The sequence below is a fragment of the Mycteria americana genome, chromosome 16, assembly GCF_035582795.1.
Source record: "Mycteria americana isolate JAX WOST 10 ecotype Jacksonville Zoo and Gardens chromosome 16, USCA_MyAme_1.0, whole genome shotgun sequence".
In the NCBI taxonomy this organism is placed as follows: Eukaryota; Metazoa; Chordata; class Aves; order Ciconiiformes; family Ciconiidae; genus Mycteria; species Mycteria americana.
In genome coordinates, this window is record NC_134380.1 from 10836551 (window position 1) to 10859490 (window position 22940).

The following is a 22940-nucleotide window of genomic DNA, read 5'->3' on the forward strand; positions in this document are numbered from 1 at the left end:
GAAGCTGAGCACATTAGATGCAGGCTAAGTAGCGTGTAGCAGCCTGGAGACAACGTCGCTATGAAAAAAAATGAATTTCAACCATTCCTTTGGGCAAACTCAGCCAGACTTTTCTGCAAATTAAACTAACCCAATTGTTGAATTAGCATGAGATTCAATACATTTGAGAGCAAGCAGAAAAAGAAGTTGTCTGTCAAGTTGTCACAATATTTGTACATTGCTTTCAAATTTTGAAAATCAAATGACGTCAGCCTAAACGAGGCAAGTGCTTGGACTCGGGGCGAGTACGGCTGGTGGGACTGGGAGGTCGTGTCCTCTCTTCCAGGAGTGCTAAAACAAGTTTTTCATGGCAAAGGTGGGCCCCTGGTTGTCATTAACCACCATGAAACAAACCCTCTTCCCAGGAAGAAGTGGCAGCGGGTGGAACGAACCAGCCGGGGCTCACGCACACACGGCCGCGAGAAAGTGAATTCCGAGTTTTCTTGGGGTCTAACTGCTAAGCAGGAGGGCAAATCCCTCCACCAGCAAGTCACACATCAAGCTTTGAATCAGCCCCTCCAACCTGAGACCTCGTTTCACTCCTGGGGCCGCTTTTCCTTGCGGCATCCACATCTGCAGTGGCTCAGCGATGCCGAGCCCAGCGAGCAGGTCAGCCAGGGACCTGCTGGCTCAAAGAGCCGCCCGCTCACCTCTCCGCATGCAGAAATCCTTACAGACGTATCTTTTCCCCACCTAAGCCTCTTTTTCTCTTGGTTTATTAACAGGAATTAAAAAAGAGCCCAGGCTAAAATTCTGTGTACGAACAGAGAATCGAGGTCTGGAGCTGGGCGAGCTCTGCGGCTGATCACGCCGTCATCTGCGCAGCCTGCGGGCTTTGTGAATTTTGTCAATTTTGAAATTTCATAAAGGCAGACCAAACTCTCACAAAAGTAATGATTAGTATTTTTATTCATACACACTTGCTTTGAAACTACAATTAATATTTAATAAAAGCATTTCATGCAAACAAAGATTGAAGATATTGAGAATTAAGAAAAAAAAAGATGCTATAATTTATACATCAGTCTTGCCCACTATACTTCCAATGATTTTTTATTTTTTGAAAAATGAATGGCCTCTCCAAATTTTCTGGTAGCATCTTGCAGATAAATGATAAGAAAATAAATAACGTTCTCCTCTTTATAAATACAAAATTTGGGTCTTAAAATAATATTAAAAAATATGAATGAGTTCAAGGTGGTATTACTCCTTGTTTAAAAAAAGATAACATTAAAATAACATGCAATCATTTGAAAAGTCTCAGGTGTGCTCTGTATCGTCGTGCAAAATCACACGTGTAGGGAAATGCACATTTTTAAAAGAGGCAACGAGCTTCATTTCGTTGGAATGATTTTTCTTACATTCATTTTAATAGCACATGAGAGAATAAATGAAAGGCTTTGTGGGGAACAAGCCACAGATTAAATTTGTATTATCACTGCAAGAATGTTTTTTTTTTGCCCCAAGTCAGCAAGGCATCCGAGCGTGCAAGCTCTACTGACTTCTTCGGAACGTGGAGCTGCGCTGCTCAGAGGTAAGCCCAAACGTCCGTGCTCCGCTGAGCAGCAACGGGCGCAAGCACGTATTTAATGTTTTTGCTGAACCGGGGCTTATACGCTCAGTGCTGCCAGGCGCTGGATACCGCAGCCTTGGCTCCAATAAAGCACGCAGCACGCAGCGAGCTCGAAGCACGCAGCGGTTCCGCTGGGTGCCTTGGAAGGCCAGGTCAGGAGCACGTGAACCTCTGGAGGGCCGGAGCCATCGGCAGCATTGCCTCTCAGGGTTCAAACAGAAGGAAAATAAATACAATTCAAAGAGTTCTTAGGAAAAGGCTTATAAAGATCAGAAACGTAATTTTGCCTTCTATTCAAATGTTCCTGTCACCAACTTACGATTGTAAAACTAACGTAACATCAGCTGCAGACTTTCCAACGTATCCCGTAGCGAGAAATGAGCTTCAACGGAAGCAGGCTGGGCTGGTTATCAGTGCTGTTGCTACTCTTCCTGCACGCCACTGTTCAAAATTATTAATAGACTCCTAATTTTTTTTTTTTTGTTTTGGTCAACTGACATCAATGGAAGAAAACCCGTAGCTTCTAGGGCGGTTTTCTTTTAAGTTTGAACTACGGGGTCACACACAAGGAAAAGAAAAGCATGAAGATATACGACACAGGAATACGTTATAAAATATCAACGGAATAAACCTGTCACGCATGGACCAGCTGCAAAAATATCGCTTCTCCTTCAATAGGAGTCAATACAAACATTACTAGAAAACAGCTGTGCTGACTTTATTTACCCATAGGGAATCTCACCCTACAATAATCAGTTCTGCTAAGACTTCCATTTTCATGGAATTTTTAAATTGCACATAGAAATCTCAGTAACTGGAAAAGAGGTAAGTGCAGCTGACCTACACAATCAGCAAGCATCACTCCCCACCGCACCCTGACTCCAGTTAACAAAAGCTGGACTCCAGATTCTGTAAGAAACATATCAGATCTGATTTTATTTTTCTTTAAACGGTTTCAGCAGAATTACTAAAGTTCTATAAAAAAGTAGAAATAGCATGGTATATCCAGCAATACCATGTGAATCGAATAAGCTGATTTAATATTAAAAATTATAATAATACTTACACAACTCTTCTCAGGTTAAAAGTGTATTAGAAACATTAATTAAGAAGTCCTCCTGTGAGGTAAGTAAGTATTATTATCCCCATTTTACAGATGAGGAAACTGAGGCAGAGAGGTTATTAACTTGCCCTCCGTCTCTCAAGGTTTTCCTAGGAACAGGAGGGCTGTAGTGCATGACGGTTATTCATTATAAGGCTATTTAATTACCAATCGTTACTGGCACAGTTACTGGTTGGTATGAAATCATACATGTTTATGGAGTCAACTCTTATTTAATTCTTCAACTGAACTATTTCAGATCCCGTCTAAGAGCGTGGAGCCGAGGAAAGAAGTGCTTTAGCTTGTCTACTTTTTTACTACTTTGCGGCTTGGTGCCTCCCTACCGAACAGCACACAGAGGTACCGCATCGCCTAGAGCCCGCACTCATGCTTGCAAAGAGACAAAACCTATGTACAATAACTTACGGTAACGACTAAAGGAACTGAAAATCACATGAAATGTTCCAGAAGTTTCGTGGCAGGTCAGAAAGCCCACTGTAAACTCAATACTGTAGATATGCTTTCTACTCATATCAAAGCTTTATTATTGGATTATTATTATTTCCAATGATGTGTTTTGCTTCATGAGGAGGAGCTTCCCCCTCTGCTAACTGCATGCGTCTCCTACGGCATTTATCTGGGCTTGCACCCGCATGCACCGGCTGAGGAAACAGGCTTGCGAGTGGTACCACTCAGTCCCGGCCCTTGGACGCGCCATCCTTCTGGCTAGAAGACAAGTTCCTCTCTCACTTGACCTTACTAATTTTACAAGAGCCCAGCATTATTCAGTTGAATTCACCCCAAAAGACAGGATGGATTTCAAAGGCCAACAGCATTTCGATACGATGAGTTCCTTTTAAACTAACAGCTGATTTCCAGAAGAACTTTCTTCAGTTTGTAAAACAAAATTCAATTGTATTTCTGGAAGGAATGAAGGATCAGAAAGCTAAATTGCATTTCTACTGTAAATTGGATTAAGGGGGAGTATTTTATTGTGGGAATGTGCTCTCTTCTTCTCACGCATGTGCAATCCTTGCTAAGACCACCGATACTGGCCGGCGGGCGAAGTGGCTGTCCTGGAAACCCACCGCCCTGCTGAGGTGACTCGAAGGTGGATAAAAACACCCAGATACCCACATAATGAAGAAATTTGCCTAGGAGCCAGTTAAGTCCCGTTTAATCCCTGAAAACAACTTGGAAGTTTTAGGTGGCAGACCTGTGCCTCCCCCGGCAGGAACGGGGCTGCTCCGGAGCCCCTCGGGCCTCGAGCGCATGAGGGACGGAAACACGGCTCCCCAGCCTGCCACCCCAGCTTCAGGGCACTCTAATTTTCAATTTTACTTTTAGAAATCTCTGTGATAACGTGGGTGTTCGGATTACGGTTGCTATTGAACACGAGCGAAAGAAAAGCCTTTCTAATGCCTCTCCCTCCGTTGATACACGTTCTCTAGAAAGCCAGATCTTGTGAAAAATGTTATAGAAATAACATCTGTATCAAAAAAAGAAACGAACGTGTTTGCTGGATACGTAAGGTTTTACTTGCCATTATAAATCTCTGGATGATAAGCAATCCAGCTGGAGCTGTCGTTAAGGGGCTGGTCCGAGCGTGAGCGTTCACGTGCGAGCGCATTAGGCAGAGCAGCGAGGAGTAACGCAAATATTCAGTCCCTGCTTCATACAACCCTGTCTTGTTCCTGCAGGATCCAGGAGTTCACAGTACCTTTTCGTAAGCGTTACAGACACCTACAGAAGACGACACGAGGTGTCGCAAGCCCAGGGACTCGAGGTAACAACATTAAAGAGGAATTTCTGCTTCTACATCCGAAAAACCGGGGAGCAAATGCAAGTGCCTAAGAAACTGGTTATGAGAAGTAGCCAGAAAATGAGCAGCTCTGTCCAGGTGTCGGACCAGCTCTTTAGTGCCGTGTCCTGGTGCGAACAGTACCGACCACCGCAGCCGTGCCAGCAACAACAGCCCGCGACGGCACGTCCCTGCACAACTCGTGTTTCCTCAGGAAACCCAGACCCCTTGGAACGTCTACCCACGGGGTGTCCTGCCTGTTTCTGGCTTGGTCTAGTTCTGCCCCTGCACTGCTTTTCTTACTGCAAAAACCTCTGCGCTGGTATTTATCCTTGCATTTTCCTTTTTCAAAAGTCTCTTTTTTACTTCACATTCTTGAAACGCGTGTAATGCTGCCTCTCGGCAGATTTACCTTCTTGAGAGCCCCTTATTTATTCAAAATCTGAGCCTCAGTAATCTGTTGAATCTATTATCTTCTACAGCATGATACCCAGATTTTCCTAAACTATGGCAGGCTAATAATATTCAAAAACCCATAAATAGTCATGAACGCTGTACTAGCCCACATGCTTTATGGGGAATACCATAATTTTTGAAGTATATAATCTACAAACAAGAATATGAACCCCCAGATTTGGCTCATAACATATTTGACACAGAATGGTTTAAAAATTTTACTCCTAAAATGTTTTAAAATGTTTGAGTTCTGTTTATTTCGGCAACAATCCGAGTTCTCGTTAGCGGGTGAATGCCCCCGCTAGCGGTGCGTTTGCCCATGCCTCAGATCGCTTCGGTTCGCTCCTTAAGCCCGCTCGCTCTTACCCGGGGAGAAGCTCCTCGCTCAGAGCCGGGGCTGCAGAAGGGCTACGAGGGGGCAGAAGTCAAACCCCTGCAGGGCTGCGAATCGCGCGTCCCAGGCACCAGAAGCACGGCTTCTGAGGGCACCGCCGGGGCAGAAGCACGACACAGTTGCCGTTCGGATCCAACCGTGTCTCCCTCAAAACCTGTCCCGCTCCACCACGGGTCACCCCCGCAAGTCAAACCCATCCGCCTGGCTACCACGTTGCAGGACTGGATCTTTCTAACGGAATCTTTGGCACAGGTTCCATGTTTTATTGTCATAAAAGATGATTAGAAAGTCGATTCCCCCCCACCCCCACCCCCCCCCCCCCCAGTTACATATTCTAGTATAAATTTAAGTCTTTTATGGCAAATATCTTACTTTTTGAATATGTTTACATGCTGGAAAAATTGTAATCAGTCTGCATGCAGCAACAGAGACGTCATGCTTCTGGCATCGTCATGCACATCTGACAGACAAAAAGTGCCTATGGCTGCTAACATTAACAAGGCAGAAGGGAAAAAAAGAAAGGAAAATGCACTGACTACTCTTTTACATGCTGTAACAGAACCAAAATATGCACTAAAATATTTACGGATATTTGAATTAATATCTTCTGGTAAGTCGTAAGAGGAAATATCAAAATTTTTTATCTAAGTGATAGGAGAGGAGAAGATTGCGTTAATTACAGTGTTCATCATTGCAAATAAGCCTATTTCCTTCTCTGTAAGTAATAAGCAGACATGAAATGAAAGCCTAATTGAACCTCGTATAAAACCTGCAGGTAGCAATTATTGTTTAAAAGTAGATCTACTTTTAAAAAAAGAGATTATACCCTAAGCTATTGACAATATCCAAAACCTAAAGTAAAACCCAAAACAATAGCAGTAAAACATTTAGCTAAATCTAAATGATGTCATTCAGAACAAGAACTTTCACAATAAAGCACAATTTGTTTTATAAAATTTTTATAATACTCTTTATGCTTGATGCGATTATGTCAATAACATAGATCTGCTTATTATTAACCCTTATTAATAAGAGTTATTACTAAACATGCAAAATTCATTGCATGAAGCATATGTAAAATGTATTAAATTCCATTCTATCAATAAAACAAGTTTTAGGTGCTTCTTCTTCCAGGCTTGATTATTCTGCAGCCCCAAGTTTTCTGAATTAAAACGGATTATTTTAAGACTAAATCTCACTTGATTTTCATGACCTATTCTGGAGAAATCACAAGTCACTTGGGGCTGCATTTTTTGTTAATTTAGTATACATAATGCTTTCTTTGATTTACTACCCTATACCGCAGACTATAAACAAACACATGTAAATAAGATTTAAGGGATTACAGTTTGGTTTTACATTCCAGGTTAACAAATTTCATAGTAAAATATTGGTATTAGAACCGGTTAACAGTAAACTTGAGGAGTGGTGTAAATTAAATTAACTGAACAAACAATGGCACCCTGGATCACAGAATAATCTCATGGAGATTAAAATTCACAAAAATATTATTAAAATTATTACTATTATTATTATTATTATTATTAAAGACAAAATTTCACCCTTGAGTTTATCACATGCTACTCAGCAAAGATCTTAGAGATCCGGCCACCACTGAAGTGTGTTTAAACTTGGTGTTGCTTACAGGATGGGTTCACGAAGCCTCAGGGTCTAATCTGATTTTGTCCCCCCTCCCACCCACTCCCAACTTGTTTCTGTCGTATTTTCGAAACAACTACTTCCAACATTTTTTTTGCAATGCCTCTCCTCCCCGGTGCCGCTGCCGTTTCAGTCTCTTGTGCTGCTGATCTCCCCGAAGTCACCGGAAGAGCGGTCCCTCGGGGCCGAGCGCTCCTATCTCCCAGCATCCGCACCGAAGGACTAAATAGTGGAGGTTGGTTTTTTTTCAGACCATGTGTTAGATTATTTCTAACACATCAGAGTGGAAAAGGGGGCAAAAGGACAGCGAGAAGTTACAAAAATATATAACGTACCAAAAAATGGGTAAGTTGAGACGAGTCAGTGGCGACTTCTAGAAGAGTAAGTGGGCACCATATACTAATTTATCTCCCATTAAGACAACATTGCTGTTGCAAAGCCAAAATCCTGAATAAGTGGCCTTTCCTCCATCTTACACTTTCTAACCCTACAATTTCCAGGCCCAAATGGAATCGACAAGGCAAAAGCCTAAAAATTGTAGGGTTAAGGACCGTTCCCCACTGGGGGATTTGTTCCTGTTCTGCCGTTTCACGCTACATTTTGTAAAAGGGGGTGTACGAACTGGGGGTTGACATAAGAGAACCCTTCAAAATCTGTTTGGTCTATGTTAGCAATGACCAGCTGATCCGGGGGTGTTAACACCGGCTGTCCTCGTGTAAAGAATTTATCGAAGTTTTCAGCACCTTTGCCACACTGCAAGAAAAAAACAAACAGAAAAAAGGCTGAAAAAATCAGCAATACATTGGCAGTTCCAGCTTTTTGCAGATTTTGCAGGGTACATGCAAGACTTTCCCTCATTTCTTATGAGAAGTTAAGAGAAAATTTTCTTTTCAGATATTTTAACAAAAAATCCCAGGCAAACAGAGAAGTTTTAATAGATGAATTCTGATGAAAAACAGAGTCAGAAAAGTTCCCATTCATCAGTATGAGGTGACAAGGTAGAGAGGCTTAAATATTCAGAATTACTGGGATAAAAAAGGAAAAAGAAAATATTCCTATGGACATGTACTGGCGAGAGAAACTTCATCTGTCAAGTAATTTCATTCTTCTTAAAACCTTTATGATGCAAAATTAAATTTTTGTGTTAGTCTCCCGTTTCCTTCATGATCTGCAGAAAGCTTAGCATAATTCATTTATATGCTTTGATTCTTCATTGTACAGCCTATAAACTCTTGTAAATTCATGAACGACAGCAGAGCTTCAGTCCCGGGGACTGCAGGAGGGAGCTGGGGCAGGGAGCGCATCCCGGGAACAGGTCCCCATTACAAAACATGCTGTCACAGGTTTCCTCCTTTTTCTGTCTAAGAGAACACGTCATCTCGCGAAGCCCGGCCGAGAAGGGGGGTTATATATAGCTACACGCTGAACACAACTCATTCAGAACAGAAAACAAACAAAACCAGGTCTGCGAAAGGGATAGTTTTGAGTAATGCAGAAAACACTTGAAAGGCAGGGAAGTGTGATTAGAGGCAAGTTAAAAAGGATGAAGGTGGGACCAGAACAAAATTAGCTTGGGTGCAAGAAAAAATGCATATTTGAGCAAAACTAGGCATTGAATATTGCGGAGAGATCTAAAGGAACCTGGTAAATCTGCTCATCTCAAAACTATCTACTGTACTAGATCTCCAAACAAAGCGTGGTTGTACGATAAAGGCACTGAACGTTTCTTCCCATTGTCCCTGACCCTTTCCTCTCTATCCGTCCCTACAACATATCTACATGGGGATTTAGAGGATAACATTACACTATTATCTTCAGACTTAGAGGATAACTTGCAAAGGGTAGAATATGGCTCGCACAATAGACCAATATTAAACATTGATTTTTCTGAACTAACGCAACATGAATAAAGCTGCGCATTTGTAGGAGAAACCAGCTGAAGAGGGGGCCGTTAAGGGAATGCGAGGGTGAGGTGTCTGGCTATCTTGAAACCAGCTCAGTCACAGTTTCCAATCTTCTGGCAAAGCACCTGGCGCGTCCTGGACGGGGACACGCCATCTGATCAGAGCTGCAAAGAACTTTTGCTGCCTCGGGCACAAGTTGGTTTATATTTCAGATGAAAAACGCATGCTCAGGTACTGAACCGCGGTGCTCACAGAAGGACACTTGTTCAGCCTTGGAAGAACACAAGCAGAGGAACACTTCAACGGGTTAAAGGCTAACGGTAGTCTGCTTTTTTCACCCGGGGTTCTGCACTCACCGAATACCCTGGTGCCCACTGAAGCCAATGCATTTTGGTACAGAATCTCTGGAGAACAAGAACGGACAGAGCTGAACTTTGACAAGGGGAAAACTCTGCATCATTGGAATGAAAGTTGATGTATCCCCAAATTAACAGTCAGATTTATTTAGAGGCAGTCCAGTCAACTCAGAGCAGCAACAAAAGGCTATTTATACAAGGAAGACTTTATGCTAAAAAGATGTTCTACAGATGTGCATCAGCATTCCAGAAAATTATGCTCTTTTTTCTTTTCTTTTTCTTTTTTCCTTCCTCTTTTTTCAGCAAGTGCAAGGTATTTTTTGGGTGCGAATATAATAATGTTTCAATAGATAAATTATTCAACAAATTGATTATAATTATAATTGATAAATTATAAGAATAATAGATAATAATAATAGATAAATCTTTAATTACATATTTGTCTTCACATTAAAGAGTGGCATTGCTATTGTGAGCGTTAATGCCGTATTAAAGCAGGGCTGAAAATACAGGACTCCTAGAACTCCTAAACTTACAAATACGAGTAAAATGTCTCTCTTGCCAAATAATCAGTCTATGCCTATAGCCTGTGAAATGTCAGTCTGGAAGGGAACACATTATTTAAACCGACCAACTGCTGACCCAAAATCTGCAGCTCCGTGTTGGAGTGAGAACCGTGCCTGCCTGCAAAAGCCGCAGGATTATTTCTGCAGCAATGCGCTTCCTCGAGAAGATGTACCTACAAAGTAGGTTTTTTCAAAATTCCAAAATTTTTCTGGAAAAAACCCACCCCAAAGCAAGCCTATAAATACATCCATATCTTCAAACAGATTAAGGGTCGTACGTTTTTTGCTTTCTAGAATCAATATAAATAGAATCAGCAGTCACAATAAATGAGTTATACATAGGGTATGTAAATATCAGACTTGGATTTGAGATTATTTTTGTCTGGGAAAGTTAGGCTCCATGTGAATACGCCCTGATGTATTTTAATAGCAGCCTGTATAAACAAACCACGTCATGATAACCACGGAGGTAGAGCACAGCTCCTCTAAACAAGAGCCAGGATCTGCCGTGAAACGTGCTGTGATGGAACCAGCCCATACCTCAAGCTTTTAGTACCTTCACGCTGGTGTTACTTTTAACTTCAAGGAGAGTCTAAGCACTCCGTTCCTGAGCTAATAAAACTTACAGATGCGAAGTAGATTTGCTTTACGATCAGCTTTAAATTTGACTCAAGAAGCATGTCATGAAAATCTTCCATAAAATATGCTTTAAAGAGGTGCAGCTCCCCTTCGGGCAACCAGCTCTGGGGCCGGGCCGGGCCGGGTTGGCAGCACCACCGTGTTCTTTACGCCCTTCCCTGCATGCAAAATCCACACCTTATGAAAAGGGTATTTCCCCTAACACAAAACACTCTTCTCAGCACGCAGCTCTCCTCCTGGTGATGCGAAAACGTCATCTGTACCCAAAAAGAGAGGAATATATTCTGCCACTGGGTAGCGGCCTCCCTCTGTTCATGAACTTGCGAGACCGCACTAGCGCGTCTGTATGGGTACATCAAGCAGTGTACAGACCCGGGATCCTATACCTGCAGTGCTACAGCCAGGTACGCATCTCAGGTGAAACGAAAAAAGCGTTAGAGAAGAAAGATTCAATGTTAAGCCATAACAATTTGCAGCTGTTCCTGAAAGCTGGTATTCTTGTGTGCAAATACTTTCCTTTGTCTGTCAATAAAGCACTGTAGGCGTTGAAGGAAATTCTGTATCAACAAATACAGCTCTTCAAATCATGTTATGCAAACAGTACTCCCAGTAAGGACATCTTTCACTTGTTTGGATTTCCAAAATATTCCTACAGGTACGTGTGTGTAAACCAGTAATAAACATGAAAAATAAATCAGGGATTTTTCTTGCAAACTCAGCAGATGTGGGTTGTCACTCCAGGATGGGGAATACACCCCCCGCCGTGCTGTGTAGCCCACCCTGGAGGAAATTCACCCCGGTAATTCGGATACCTTTCATCACTGACTTTAGACGTTGTTCAGAGGAGACAGTCGGGAACCACATTTATTACACGTCCCAAGTGGCTGATGTGAATATGCCAATTTTCCTTATTTTCAACCTCTCACGCGGTGCGTGACAGTCCGGTCAGGACTCAAACCGCTGAGAGACTTTTTCACAAGGAACAAAGTACACTGGGTTATGCTACAGGGTGCCAAAACATTAGCAGATTCACAGACTGGTCTGCCATAATCAAATTGCCTTCTTTTAGAAGTGTCCCAGGTGTGCAGCACCATCAAGCTAGCATTAATCTCGCCCCACAGGAAAGCATGACTGCAGACGCATTTAGCGAGGGAAGTACTTGGCATCTCACTCACCACTTTAGGTTTGAAAGGTGGCTGAATCTCTCTGTTTTCCAGTTTTTCCCAGTCAATTCTCCTGAAGAAAGCATGTTCCCTGATGTCTCTTTCACCTTCAAGGCCACAGCCAAGGCGTTTTGCGGGATGTTTAGTCATTAGCTATCAGGAAGAGGAGAACAAGTGATTAAATTTAACGCTGGAATGAAAGCGAGACAGACTTTCCCCAGATTGTGATGCTCTTGCTCCTCTCCTGTTGCCAGGAGCCTCTTGCCTCTCCTGTTGCCAACCAAGTTGCTAATAAAATTGTTTTGAAAAGCTAAAATTCATTTTTTTGAGGATTAGCTTTTCCTTGTTTGATCACTGGAGGCAGCACGTCAGCAGCAAAATCAAGGGTTACACTTGAGAACTTCTTCCCATTTGGCAGAGGTTGCTGCTGGAGGTGTGGGTGGGCAGGCAGAGCCCGGGGCACGCTGCCGTCCTGTTCATTCACAACTCACTCCGGAATTTCGCCTTTGGTCTTTCAGTTCAGTCTTATAAATCTCCAGAACAGCTTCTGCCCTACCTCAACAATCAATTAAACTTAATACATTCCAAGATACTAAATCTGTATGAAGTACACCCCCCCCGCCTTTCATTTTTCTGGGCTTGTTCAAGACATCTCATTACAGAGCCCACAATTCCTTGGCACCCAGCTGACAATATCTAATCTGCGTTTCCTCCCTTGCATCCTTAATGACATCTTGGTCAATACTATACCCAGCTGCATAGATTAAGCAGACTTGGGGGAAAAAAAAAACCAAACCCACCAGCATTGCATGCTTGGAAAAAACAGTAATACGCTCCCTAATTAACATGCTCCTCAAAATCTTTTCAATTGATATGTACATTAGGAATTGAGTAACGTAGCCTTCAATTCTCAGTTCCAGTATTGTGGGGACTTTTTAAAGCTCTTTTACAAATTATATATGATTAATATACTGCTGGGAGTGATACCCCAATACATCTTTTTAAAACCTCAGCTGTACCGCTTTAGTCTCCCTCCAAATGTTGAGTTGATCAGATTCCAATTTTGAACCTAAAATAAAAGCGACTCTAAGCAGACTTTGGGAAGTCAGCTGCGCACTGGGCCAGGAATCACATCCTTCTTCAAGCTTAACAGCAACTTTCCCATTTCTGTTACCTTTTCTAAACCCCTTGCTTTAACAGTAGGTGATATAAGAAAATGTGAATAATGATTCTAGCAGTTTTAATTCTGTTCCAAAGTTACTGCATTTACCAAACCCAACAAACTCTGAATCGGTGGAACAGATGTCAAGCGGACAATTCAATTTCAAGAGCACAGCGGGCACCTTCATCTTGCCCCACGGTGCACAGTCCCAGGATTGCTGAGCTGCTGCTGACGACAAGGTTCAGAAGCCTTCTCATATTGACTTCTTAGCTCAGGTATAATGCTCACTGAAATCTGGAATTAATTTGCTAGTTTAATACAGACGATGAACGTGTTATTATCACAGAGACTTGACCTTAAACCTAGTGGTGCAATGCAATTTTAGCTTTCTGACCTTCCTTTGCATGAGCACCGAGCAGAACAGCAGCAAGCAGGAGAGCTGAAAACACGGTAATTAGATCAAGTTCAAACTGTGTTGCCTGAATATATGATTTTCATGATAAGGCATCAATCTGCAGGTACTTTACAAAAATATATCATGTTTTGGTTTTATTGGCCTGCATGTCTACACCAGGCTAGAGTCCAAAATTAGAGTGGTCTTTCCTTTTACCTTGTTCTAAACAGCTTTTCTTTTCCTTGACGATTTTTCCTTAAGGGATTAATATCCAGCTCATACAATACTTCATAAATGGTTGCAAAGGAAAGGAAGAAAGTAAATACCAAATTAACTGACACTAAGTGCAGTGATATTTTATCAGTGTAAGAAAGACATCAAAGTAATGCTTTATAGACGGCTTGGAAAAGCCGCAGGTTGACAGTAGTCTAGGGAATCACATGGAGTCAAGGGAAAGTCAAATGAATTCTTTTTTCCTGAGCTAATCCCCTGAAGTCAAATCTATTCTTTTCCTCAAAAAAAAAAAAAAAATTAAATTAGCTTAGAATCTAAGACAAATTTGAGGCCACACAGGTTACAACCGGGTCAGGATTTCCCCACAGTTTCCTTGCATTTACACTAAAGATTTTCACATAAGCTCATCTTTACCTACATTCAAAAATGATTCTTATTAACTCTTTTGCGCTGCTGCTGTCATCAGGCACACTGGGCTGAGGACTCGCTGGAGTATCTGGTATCCATCCAAGCTGAGAGATCTCCCCACCCTGCAAAACTGGGGTTGCGCTGCCAAGGGTTGAGAGGCAAGGTGGGTGGAGATGTTTCACACCATCGTCCTGTTTATAAATTCTGCTTTGGATTTGGCAGCTACTGATCCTGACATTTGTTCTTACCATAAAACAAGCAGGCACAGCGGGAAGAGCTGAATACTTATCAGTGACACCAAGCGATGAGCACTTTATGACAATACAGCTTAGCACAGCCTGACAGAAGTTGCACTTAAAAATACTACAGTGCCATATCAAAGCCAGACAAATTTAGTTATTCACAAGGACTGCCAAAAAGGAACTTAATGATATAGAAGCATCTATCTCACCCCCTTGCAGATGGAGACAGCTTCTTTGGACAGTGATTTTGGATAGGAAACATTATGCTCCATTATGGACTGGAAAAGTTCATCTTCATCTTCTCCATCAAATGGAGGCTGTTGAAAATAAGTCACAGGTAAGTTACTTATTGGTTTTGTTTTGTTTTGTTTTTTTTAATTCTTTACTTTTTATGAAACGGCATGTCAATACTATGGCCACATTGGGTCAGGTCAAAGGTGCACCCAGCCCAGCAACCTGCCTCCAGTCAACCATAGTTGCCCAAAGAGATCAGGATGCAGCAGTGGCCGTTGCCCAGGAATACAAACCAAACTTCCAGCCAAGTGCAGCTTGGGATCTTCCGACCCAGAAGTTTCGTGTTCATCAGTCTTAGGTAGAAATTGAGGAGAAAAGTTCATTTCTGAGCCCAGCATGGCAGCCAGGTTAATGAAATGTGTGCAGGATTACCTTCGTGATCATCTTTAATCAGCTTTTAAAGCTACTGTGCACCAGCCAGCCAAAATACTTTAAAGGGTGAAGTTTGGAGACTGTAACTTTCAATTACCTTGTGCTAAGGTCTATCTATTCCTCACTTAATTCCACTTAAACTCCAGTTTGTTTTATAAGACATAGCTGTAGATTCTGCTTCTGTGAAGGGGAGGCTGTATCATAAGAAAGGGCTGCATTTTATTTTTAAATATGGGTGATGAGGAAAGTGCCCACGGGTGAGTCCCCAGGATACGGGCACTGTGGAAGGCTCAGCTAATGGAAAATCTCACTTTCTCCAAAGCATTCAGATGCCTAGTATTTGCAGTGCAGACTGTAAATGTTACCAACTGCAATTGCTACACTTTAAAAACTTTTAAAACGTCGACTGGAATTTAGTAGAGAAACTATTAAAGGCATTTGTTAAAAATGTATGGTTTAAGCTTAGGAAATGCATACCTTTAGCTAACGCTCATTGAAAGCCAATTGCAGAAATCTTTCCCAACTCAAGACTAACAGAATTCCTTAAAGTTGGTAGTTATCTGCCATTTACTGCAGTACAGTGTTGCTTTTCTACTTCAGTGACTCAGAGAGCAGCATCTCATTAACTGTGCGGAATAAGGGGTCTGTAATTGAGCATATTTCAAGTGGCGAGACCCATACTTTACCCCTAGGACATACAATACAAAAACTGTGTTCTTGTGACTTAACTACAGTGCAGAGCATATACACGCTCTTATTATGTCTCCCTGTGGTTTCAAACTATGAAATGATATTTCTTCCATTTGACATGCATTTTCCTGCTCAAGTGTCTCCCATTCAATTTTGAAGACGGCTATTTATAACATTATTACAGTACAAAGAAGCCGTATTCAAAGGCAGCGCTTGATTATGTGGGTGCAATATAAAGAGCTTAAAGCCTAAATACATTCTCAGTGGAGTCAGTCAAGAGTACAACGAGATAATATCGATATGAAAGGCTCCAGCCTCGTCCCCTAAGGGTCTAACTCTTTAGGGAGCCTTGAAAGAGAGCAGCGCTGGAGAGGCAGGAGGAGGTCACAGCCAGCACAGGAGGGTAACTCTTACCTGGCCAGCCAACATCTCATAGAGCAGCACTCCGTACGCCCACCAATCCACAGACTTCCCATAGGGCTGGTAAGCAATAATCTGTATAATCGCAAAAAAAACAAAGAAAAGCCCCTGTGTTAACTAACACCCAGTCTCGTGGCATATTAGATAAACAGTGACATAGAGAGATGAACATATTTCCTTGAAAAAGCTCAGAAAGCCAATCCTGTAGTCCTCACTCCAGCTAACCATTGGTTTCAGTGGGAGTTGGGCTGTTTTGCAAATGTTAGTCTAAACCTGCCTGCGCCTTTTTGGTATTCTGATATCTTGGGAAATGTGGCTCTTAGGAGACCTTGGGATGTGCATTTGAAGGCAAAGAAGGAAATACAGCAGCACAATGTAGGATACAAGGCAAAAATGTTATCCGTCCATTTTTGTCAAAGCTTGAAATCATGAGACTCACTTAACTTACAGATTATCAATAATTAAGCCTTTCTTTTCTTTTCAATATTTATATTTTTGTTCTGCTGTGAAAGGAATCAAACTTTAAGAAAAGAGCAAAACCCTGAAAAGCTCAGTTACATTTTCCCCAGCTGCACGATTAAGATTCTCTTAGCATGAAGCTAGATACCAGCTACACCAAAAAGAAAGGGGTTTCTGCTGTTCGGCCTAATGGAAATGTCAAGTATTTTGCATCCTCTGGGTTCACATCTGACTCACGCAGAAGCACAAATTGAGTTCTGACACGACGACAGGCCGCAAGTGCCAACAGCACGCAGGTCCCCTCGTGCGTCATTTTCTTTAATCGAGGCCTCTTCAGAGATCAGTGTTAATTTATTTAAGAGATGCATTTGGGTATGCTATAGAGGAGTTCTGAGGTGCAGACGTTCTCTCAGATCTCCTTCTAAATAACTGTGAAGGGATATTGTGAAGGGACGCGGGATGTCCCAGCCACCGTCCACCCGCAGCGGGGAGGGCAGTATCAGAGCCCCCAGCCCCAGGGCCACCGCTCCACTAGAATAAGCAGAGGACTGAGGCAGTCATTACTCCAGATGGGCTTGCATTTATTTTCCTGTTTGCACGTGTTTTTATTCTTTGTGAAACAAATTGCTAAGGCAAGTACACATCACATATCCTAGATTTTTTTAGTTGTCTGAAAGAGAAGTTTGAACCAGCAAGTTTTGTACTTTCTCAGGAAAAGAGTGAGTCACCAGTTCAATAAAGCAGGACTGCCTGGCGACTAAATAAAATTATAGTCTCTGTGTGAATATATGTTTTTCACTGGGATAACAGCAGCAGATGAATTAAAAATTACTGCAATGTTTCTAAGCAAAGGATTTCAAAATCAATCGTACTTTGAAATATATTGCACAACCAGAGGTAATAACAAGGTTCTCAGCTGGAAGGTCCTATATAAAGGCAATCTTTATTAGTTGTCTTTTAGCAGTAATATGGGCTTTAAAATATATATTTGGGACATTCATTTCATATTATAGTGGTTGACCTACTTGATTACTCTCCCTTTAATTTCTATCACCAGTGAGTTCCCAGAGGTCTGCTGGAATCAATGTTGCTTCTTGAAAGACCAAACACTTTCAAAATTTTATCCAGAAAAAATAAAAATGGCCTTTACACACAGAAAATGATAAAACATTTCATCCTCAACCCTTCTCCGACAATCTCTCCTTGCCTTATGGAAAAGAGTATTTTATTAAAAATAATAAATAAGGTGGTCATTAATTTATAAAGGCTGCAAATGCAATGAAAACACTTTTTTTGTTGAACCTATCCCAATGTAGGAAAAGGTGGTACTGTTGATGTCTACTGCCGGACACGGAAGTTTTTTTCCTTTAATTCTAATTAAATACAACCAATTTGAATCACCAGCTTAATCCTGGTAAGGATATGATACAAGTGAAACACAGAAAAGCAATCATCTGCCATGTTCATTCACCAATCTGCGTGTCATGCATGGGAACCGGCGGTTACACTCATAATGTTGGGAGCTATTCAAAGCATTAATTGGACAATGTAAATGAGAGGAAAGAACGCTCACTTCAGGGAAGGAATTACATATGGGAGGAAGCGGATGAGTTTCCAATATACAGTGAAACATGCATTGGGACAAAGTCAGCAAGTTCTAAACGTCGTATTTTCAGTAGTTCCCTCCTCCTCATCCAGAAATCATCATGTATTGCCCACCAGCTGCTGCACTCAAAGCCATCACTGGCTGCCTTGCAGCAGCTGCCAAAATAATCCTATCTGCGTGTACAAATTTTGATATCTTTTAGAATAAGCAGGGGTACGTTAACATGACCTCCTGTCTCACCGCAGTGTGCGGAGCAGACCCACAGAGCAGTGAGGGACTTCATGTGTCCAGAAATGAAGACCTGTACCCTCCTCCAGCTATGATCTCTGCTTTCTACGGGCCAGGGAGGAGTGGAAAGTTGATAGGACCCTTCCCTTCCCCTCCTTCTCATCATTAATTTAAATGATTGCCTTTTTCATCTCCTTTTGCATTTCAAATGTCCCATTTTCCTTACCTATTACTGTATTTTAAGAGCTCTGCCTTTTCAGGTGCTGTGGATTTGAGAGCTCACGAAAAGCTCAGGAGGAATTTCTCTCATCAAGCCAAATTGGCAGAGGAATGTTGATTACTTTTTTCTTTTTTTTTTTTTTTTCCTTTTTGCCTCCAAGGAAAGCACAGTTAAGAGCAGGACACAGAGATTAATACCAGCAATTTGTAGGAATGTTTAGAACATTGCAGCTTGCAGCTGGTAGCCAGTTGGGATGAAAAGATTACATCCCAGAGGCAAGAGAGAAAGTATTTTGTGTATCTTATGCCTACTGGAAAAGTTAAATCTCAGTTATTAAAAGAAATAAATATTACTAGCACATGAAATGGTCAAATGTATACTTTCCAAACCTTTGCAATACCTATTAGCCTCCCATAACCCTGGCAAATGCAAGGTTAGAACTTAAGGTTTTGAGGCTATCGATGGAGGAGAAGGGAAACGGCGTTTCTAATTTAAATTCTTCTGAAATTCAAACTCAGTGCTCTAGCTGCTGCAGGGATGCTGATGGTGGGGTTCAGTGCTGCACCACAGGCAGCGGGCTGTGCTGGCAGAATCCCTTCCCGCTAATCCTCCCAACATCCATCTCCTTCTGTCTCTCTTGACTGGTCAAGGCAATACAAAATATTAATTGATTTCACAGCTAGTTTACCACTCTGACCATAAATATTTAAGTTCAGCACATCAATAAATATTCTTTGCTAGATAACCTCTTTCTGCCTGACAGAAGTGGCCAAACCTGGGATTCTACCAGTTTAACCTCTGTACATTTCTCAAATTGCATAGGATAAGAAAATGAATATTAATTCCAATGCGTTATACACCTCAGGAATAACAAACGCTAACTTTCCCAACCATTAAAGAAGGAAAGCATTATTTTACAGTACACCAACGTGTGCAAGCCCACTTTGCTGAATGCAGCACCATATTCCCCCGCTTTTCTGTCCGGAGATCATACGTGTGAAGCCAGCTGAGATGTCCCTGCCTGGTCCTTCCAGATGTGCTATCTCTGAACTGGGCAGTGGGTACGTTCATGTAGAACGCGGGCAGATCATGTAGAGGCAGCGTGGGCTCCTTCAGACCCCGCTACAGTCACAACATCATTTCCCAAATACTGATGAAAAGAGCTAATTCTCTATGTCTGAGTGCAACGCGCTCACAGGACTACTCTGCTCTAGATCCCTTCAACAGTTTATCTAGATTTAGCTCATTTATCTCCACCCAGCAGGGAATGGTACCATGCAAACGCATCCTCATTATGATCTATTATAAATTTATAAATTTTAGCCCATGGAAACATGCTGAAATGCTCCTGCAAGCAAAACATGAACCTTACTTTGAAGTCTACCACAGACCTAGTTAGCAATTTGTCAGTCACAACAAGGTCTTCAGAAACGAAAGAAAATCAGCCAACTAAAAAAAACCAAACCTGTTTGTAAGATAATGGAAAGACTAATTTCCTCCAAGTTGCTGAATGTTTTGGTAAAAGGTTTATTTCTTTATATGAAATTTCGAAATAAAGTAAAATAAATCATTCCAACACTGACCCATATTGAGCATTTTGGCACTGACAACACATTCTTTGGTATTAACTGGCACAAGACTATCGCCACAGAAAGGACACTTTTTAATTTGTAATATTGGCTTCATTTATGTTTTGACAGGAGCAAATGAAATACTGCTCCGGTTGTTCTGCTATCCTGCTGCAAGCAACAGCAATTTGTGAAAAAACAAGGTTTTATAATACACAATATTTCACTCTGAAAAGCATGAATTAGCAACTGGAAAAAAAACAAACTATTTTTCATTCCAATTTCACAGAGATGACAACATTCACCTTAGACACTAATTTACTTGTCCATGTATAAATCTCCCATATTCCAACAAACATTCAATTACAGCCAGAAATGTTCCAGCCAGAGCTGCCTCTTGCCCAGCGCTGGGTGAAGCACTGAGTATCTTGGATCAGGATACAGCCCCTTGCATTCAATTTGCAGCCAAACAAATCAAGACTCTTGAAAGCTCGGTATGCACAAATACCAGATTTTAATATTCATATATTGGAATCATTTCCAAATCACCACATGTGCTTCTTTTTAATGTTTTATACCTAAACTATTGAATACAAATCATATCCAGACTAAAAATCTTGACTCTATGCTTGTATTTCTCACAGTGCTTTAAAGTAGAACTGTGTTTCTCATGATCAAGTTTTCATTTTAGACAGACTGCAGTTAGGTTCAGGTTTGAATGTGATTTTCAGTGGCTTGAATGCCGCCCAGGTAACGCCAAGTCACAGAAAACTCAAGGCAAATTATGGCTTTATTATGTCAGCTCCATTCAAGCCCTGATCTTACAGCTTTGTTGAGGCTTTCACTGACTGGAGCTTTCCTGAGATCAAGAGCAGCAACTCATGACACCTGTACCATTTGTAAGACATGGCCTGGAAAAGACCACAGTAGTTTTGCAAGGAGGTCAGCAAAAGGCTTCGAGACCTCATGAATCCCTCCCCAAAAATCAGTGAGCGGTTTGTGATTTCCTGAAAATGCCAAACAAGCCTTTAAATATACGTATTTTGTCAGCTGTGTGAACTTATGGAGAAATACATTAAAGAAGCTATGTTTGCTGCCAATAAAATGTTTGCTGACCTCATCAACAACCTCAACAATGCCCATGAACTCTCTCTGACTTCGCAAATCGAAGCACAAAGTTTAGTATAATAACATTTCCAGGCTACAAATTTGAAATCACAAGGTGGTGATCCAGCTTTTTTAGCCTTTTGCTAGTACGAACAAAACCTGACGCACTGATCTCATAAAAAGTTAGGTTTTCAATCAACTAGATATTTTTTTAAAATAGCGAAGTCTTATTGATAATATCGTACTAATTCACAAAGTTATTCCATATACCTGCAGAAGTATAAATGGTACCATCCACAGAGTACCCAGAGTTACAGCTATCAAAACCTGGTGGTGTGAGACGTGTGCAGTAACAGTTTTCATTTCAGAGACTAAAAGGTGCTTGAAATGGTAAATGCTTACCTCTGGTGCAATGTAGTCTGGAGTGCCACAGAAGGTCCTGGTTGTTACTCCATCTAACATATGCTCTTTGCACATTCCAAAATCAGCAATTTTAATGTGTCCTTCTGAATCCAACATCACATTGTCTAACTTCAGATCTCTGTGAAGAATCACAGTAATTAAATGTTAATGTTTAGGATCAACTAGGGCCAAGTTATCTACTTCTGGGTCTAGGTGAGGACTGTGTAGCTATCTGGGGGGCGGAGGGGACAGGGCTGCACGTGCACGGCAGTCGACAGTCCGCACGGAGCCGGGCACCTCACTGCGGACACATAAGAAGGACCATAAGCCCTGAAACCGGGCAGTTAATGAAGAGATAGATGTATATGGCCATGAGCACACTCACACTGGGGCTTCTGAACGTGTAAAACTATTAAACATCACACAGGAATGCAGAAGATCGTGTTTTATGTTTCCAAGAGTTTTCAGTTGAGTTAGGCAGAGCACAGACATCAGAAAAGCTCGGGTAAAGCAGTGGCTTTGGTTTACAGCACAGCAACACAACAAAAAAAGAATACTACAGTGATTGCTTTTTATAAATTGTTTTAAAAATGCACTGAAAAGTTAAAGAAATTGATCCTTTCACGATTTTAAAAACAGTTCAGAAATTACGTCAGATTATACTTACCTATAAATAATCCCTCTGTTATGGAGAAAAAATAACCCAACTGAGATCTCTGCTGCATAGAACCTGTATGAAAAAAAAACCCAACAGATTTCTTATTGCCTCATGATTTCTTTCTGACAACATATTTTAGAAATGCATCATGGTAAAGAATGACAGGATAACATTATATAAAGTATATAATATATATAGTGTGTACATATATATATTAAAGTATAAAAATATACATTACAGGCAGATGACATAAAAGACACCTCACTTCAATTTGACTTTAACAGATACATTTTGAGTATTTGATGATAAAATAATGCAGAATTTTTAAAAAATTTGAAAATATCTCCCTAGCCCACAAAAAAATGGTGCAGCTGGAGCTGAGCATTTTACTGCGCTGATCTGACTCTGCCTGCAAAGGTCATTCTCTCTAATCACATATGAATGCCGAATTCAGGGTGCAGCTCAATTTACACTGCAATTCATATGGCACGAAACAATTTGCAGAAATAGTATTCCTCTATACAGGCTGTTAATGGATTAATTACATAAAGCTAATTAAAATTATTACCATCTAAAATACAATTGCTGAATGTACTTAAAGGATATATAATATTGATGGATGTTTGAAGCCAGTTGCTGTGGAACTGTGCAAATTATATGCAAGAGGATTATTTAAAGATGAGATTAATTTTTAGGCTAGCATAAGGGAAAGGAAAGCTTAGCTCTGAAACACTTGATCAGAGGCGTTTGTGAACGCCTGTGCTGGAAGATGCTCCCCAGGCGTAAGCTGTCATAAAGCACCATAGTTTTCAACGGGTGTTGGC

At 41.3% G+C, this 22940-nt stretch overlaps 1 protein-coding gene across 4 annotated transcripts in view; it reads right to left on the bottom strand.

The window, feature by feature from the left end:
* Positions 1–5705: 5705 nt before the first annotated feature.
* PRKCA (protein kinase C alpha) overlaps positions 5706–22940 on the bottom strand; it is a 158546-nt gene continuing 141311 nt past the window's right edge. For 2 of the 4 annotated variants that reach the window (XM_075518590.1, XM_075518591.1), the window contains 6 exons: positions 22126–22188; positions 21459–21597; positions 15863–15943; positions 14302–14409; positions 11665–11805; positions 5706–7777 (listed from right to left, as the gene is read on the bottom strand). In XM_075518590.1, the coding sequence (XP_075374705.1) occupies positions 7613–7777; positions 11665–11805; positions 14302–14409; positions 15863–15943; positions 21459–21597; positions 22126–22188 (697 nt within the window). In that variant the 3' untranslated portion in view covers positions 5706–7612. The remainder of the gene's footprint in view (positions 7778–11664; positions 11806–14301; positions 14410–15862; positions 15944–21458; positions 21598–22125; positions 22189–22940) is intronic. The other 2 variants (XR_012778098.1, XM_075518592.1) reach the window with 2 other exon arrangements.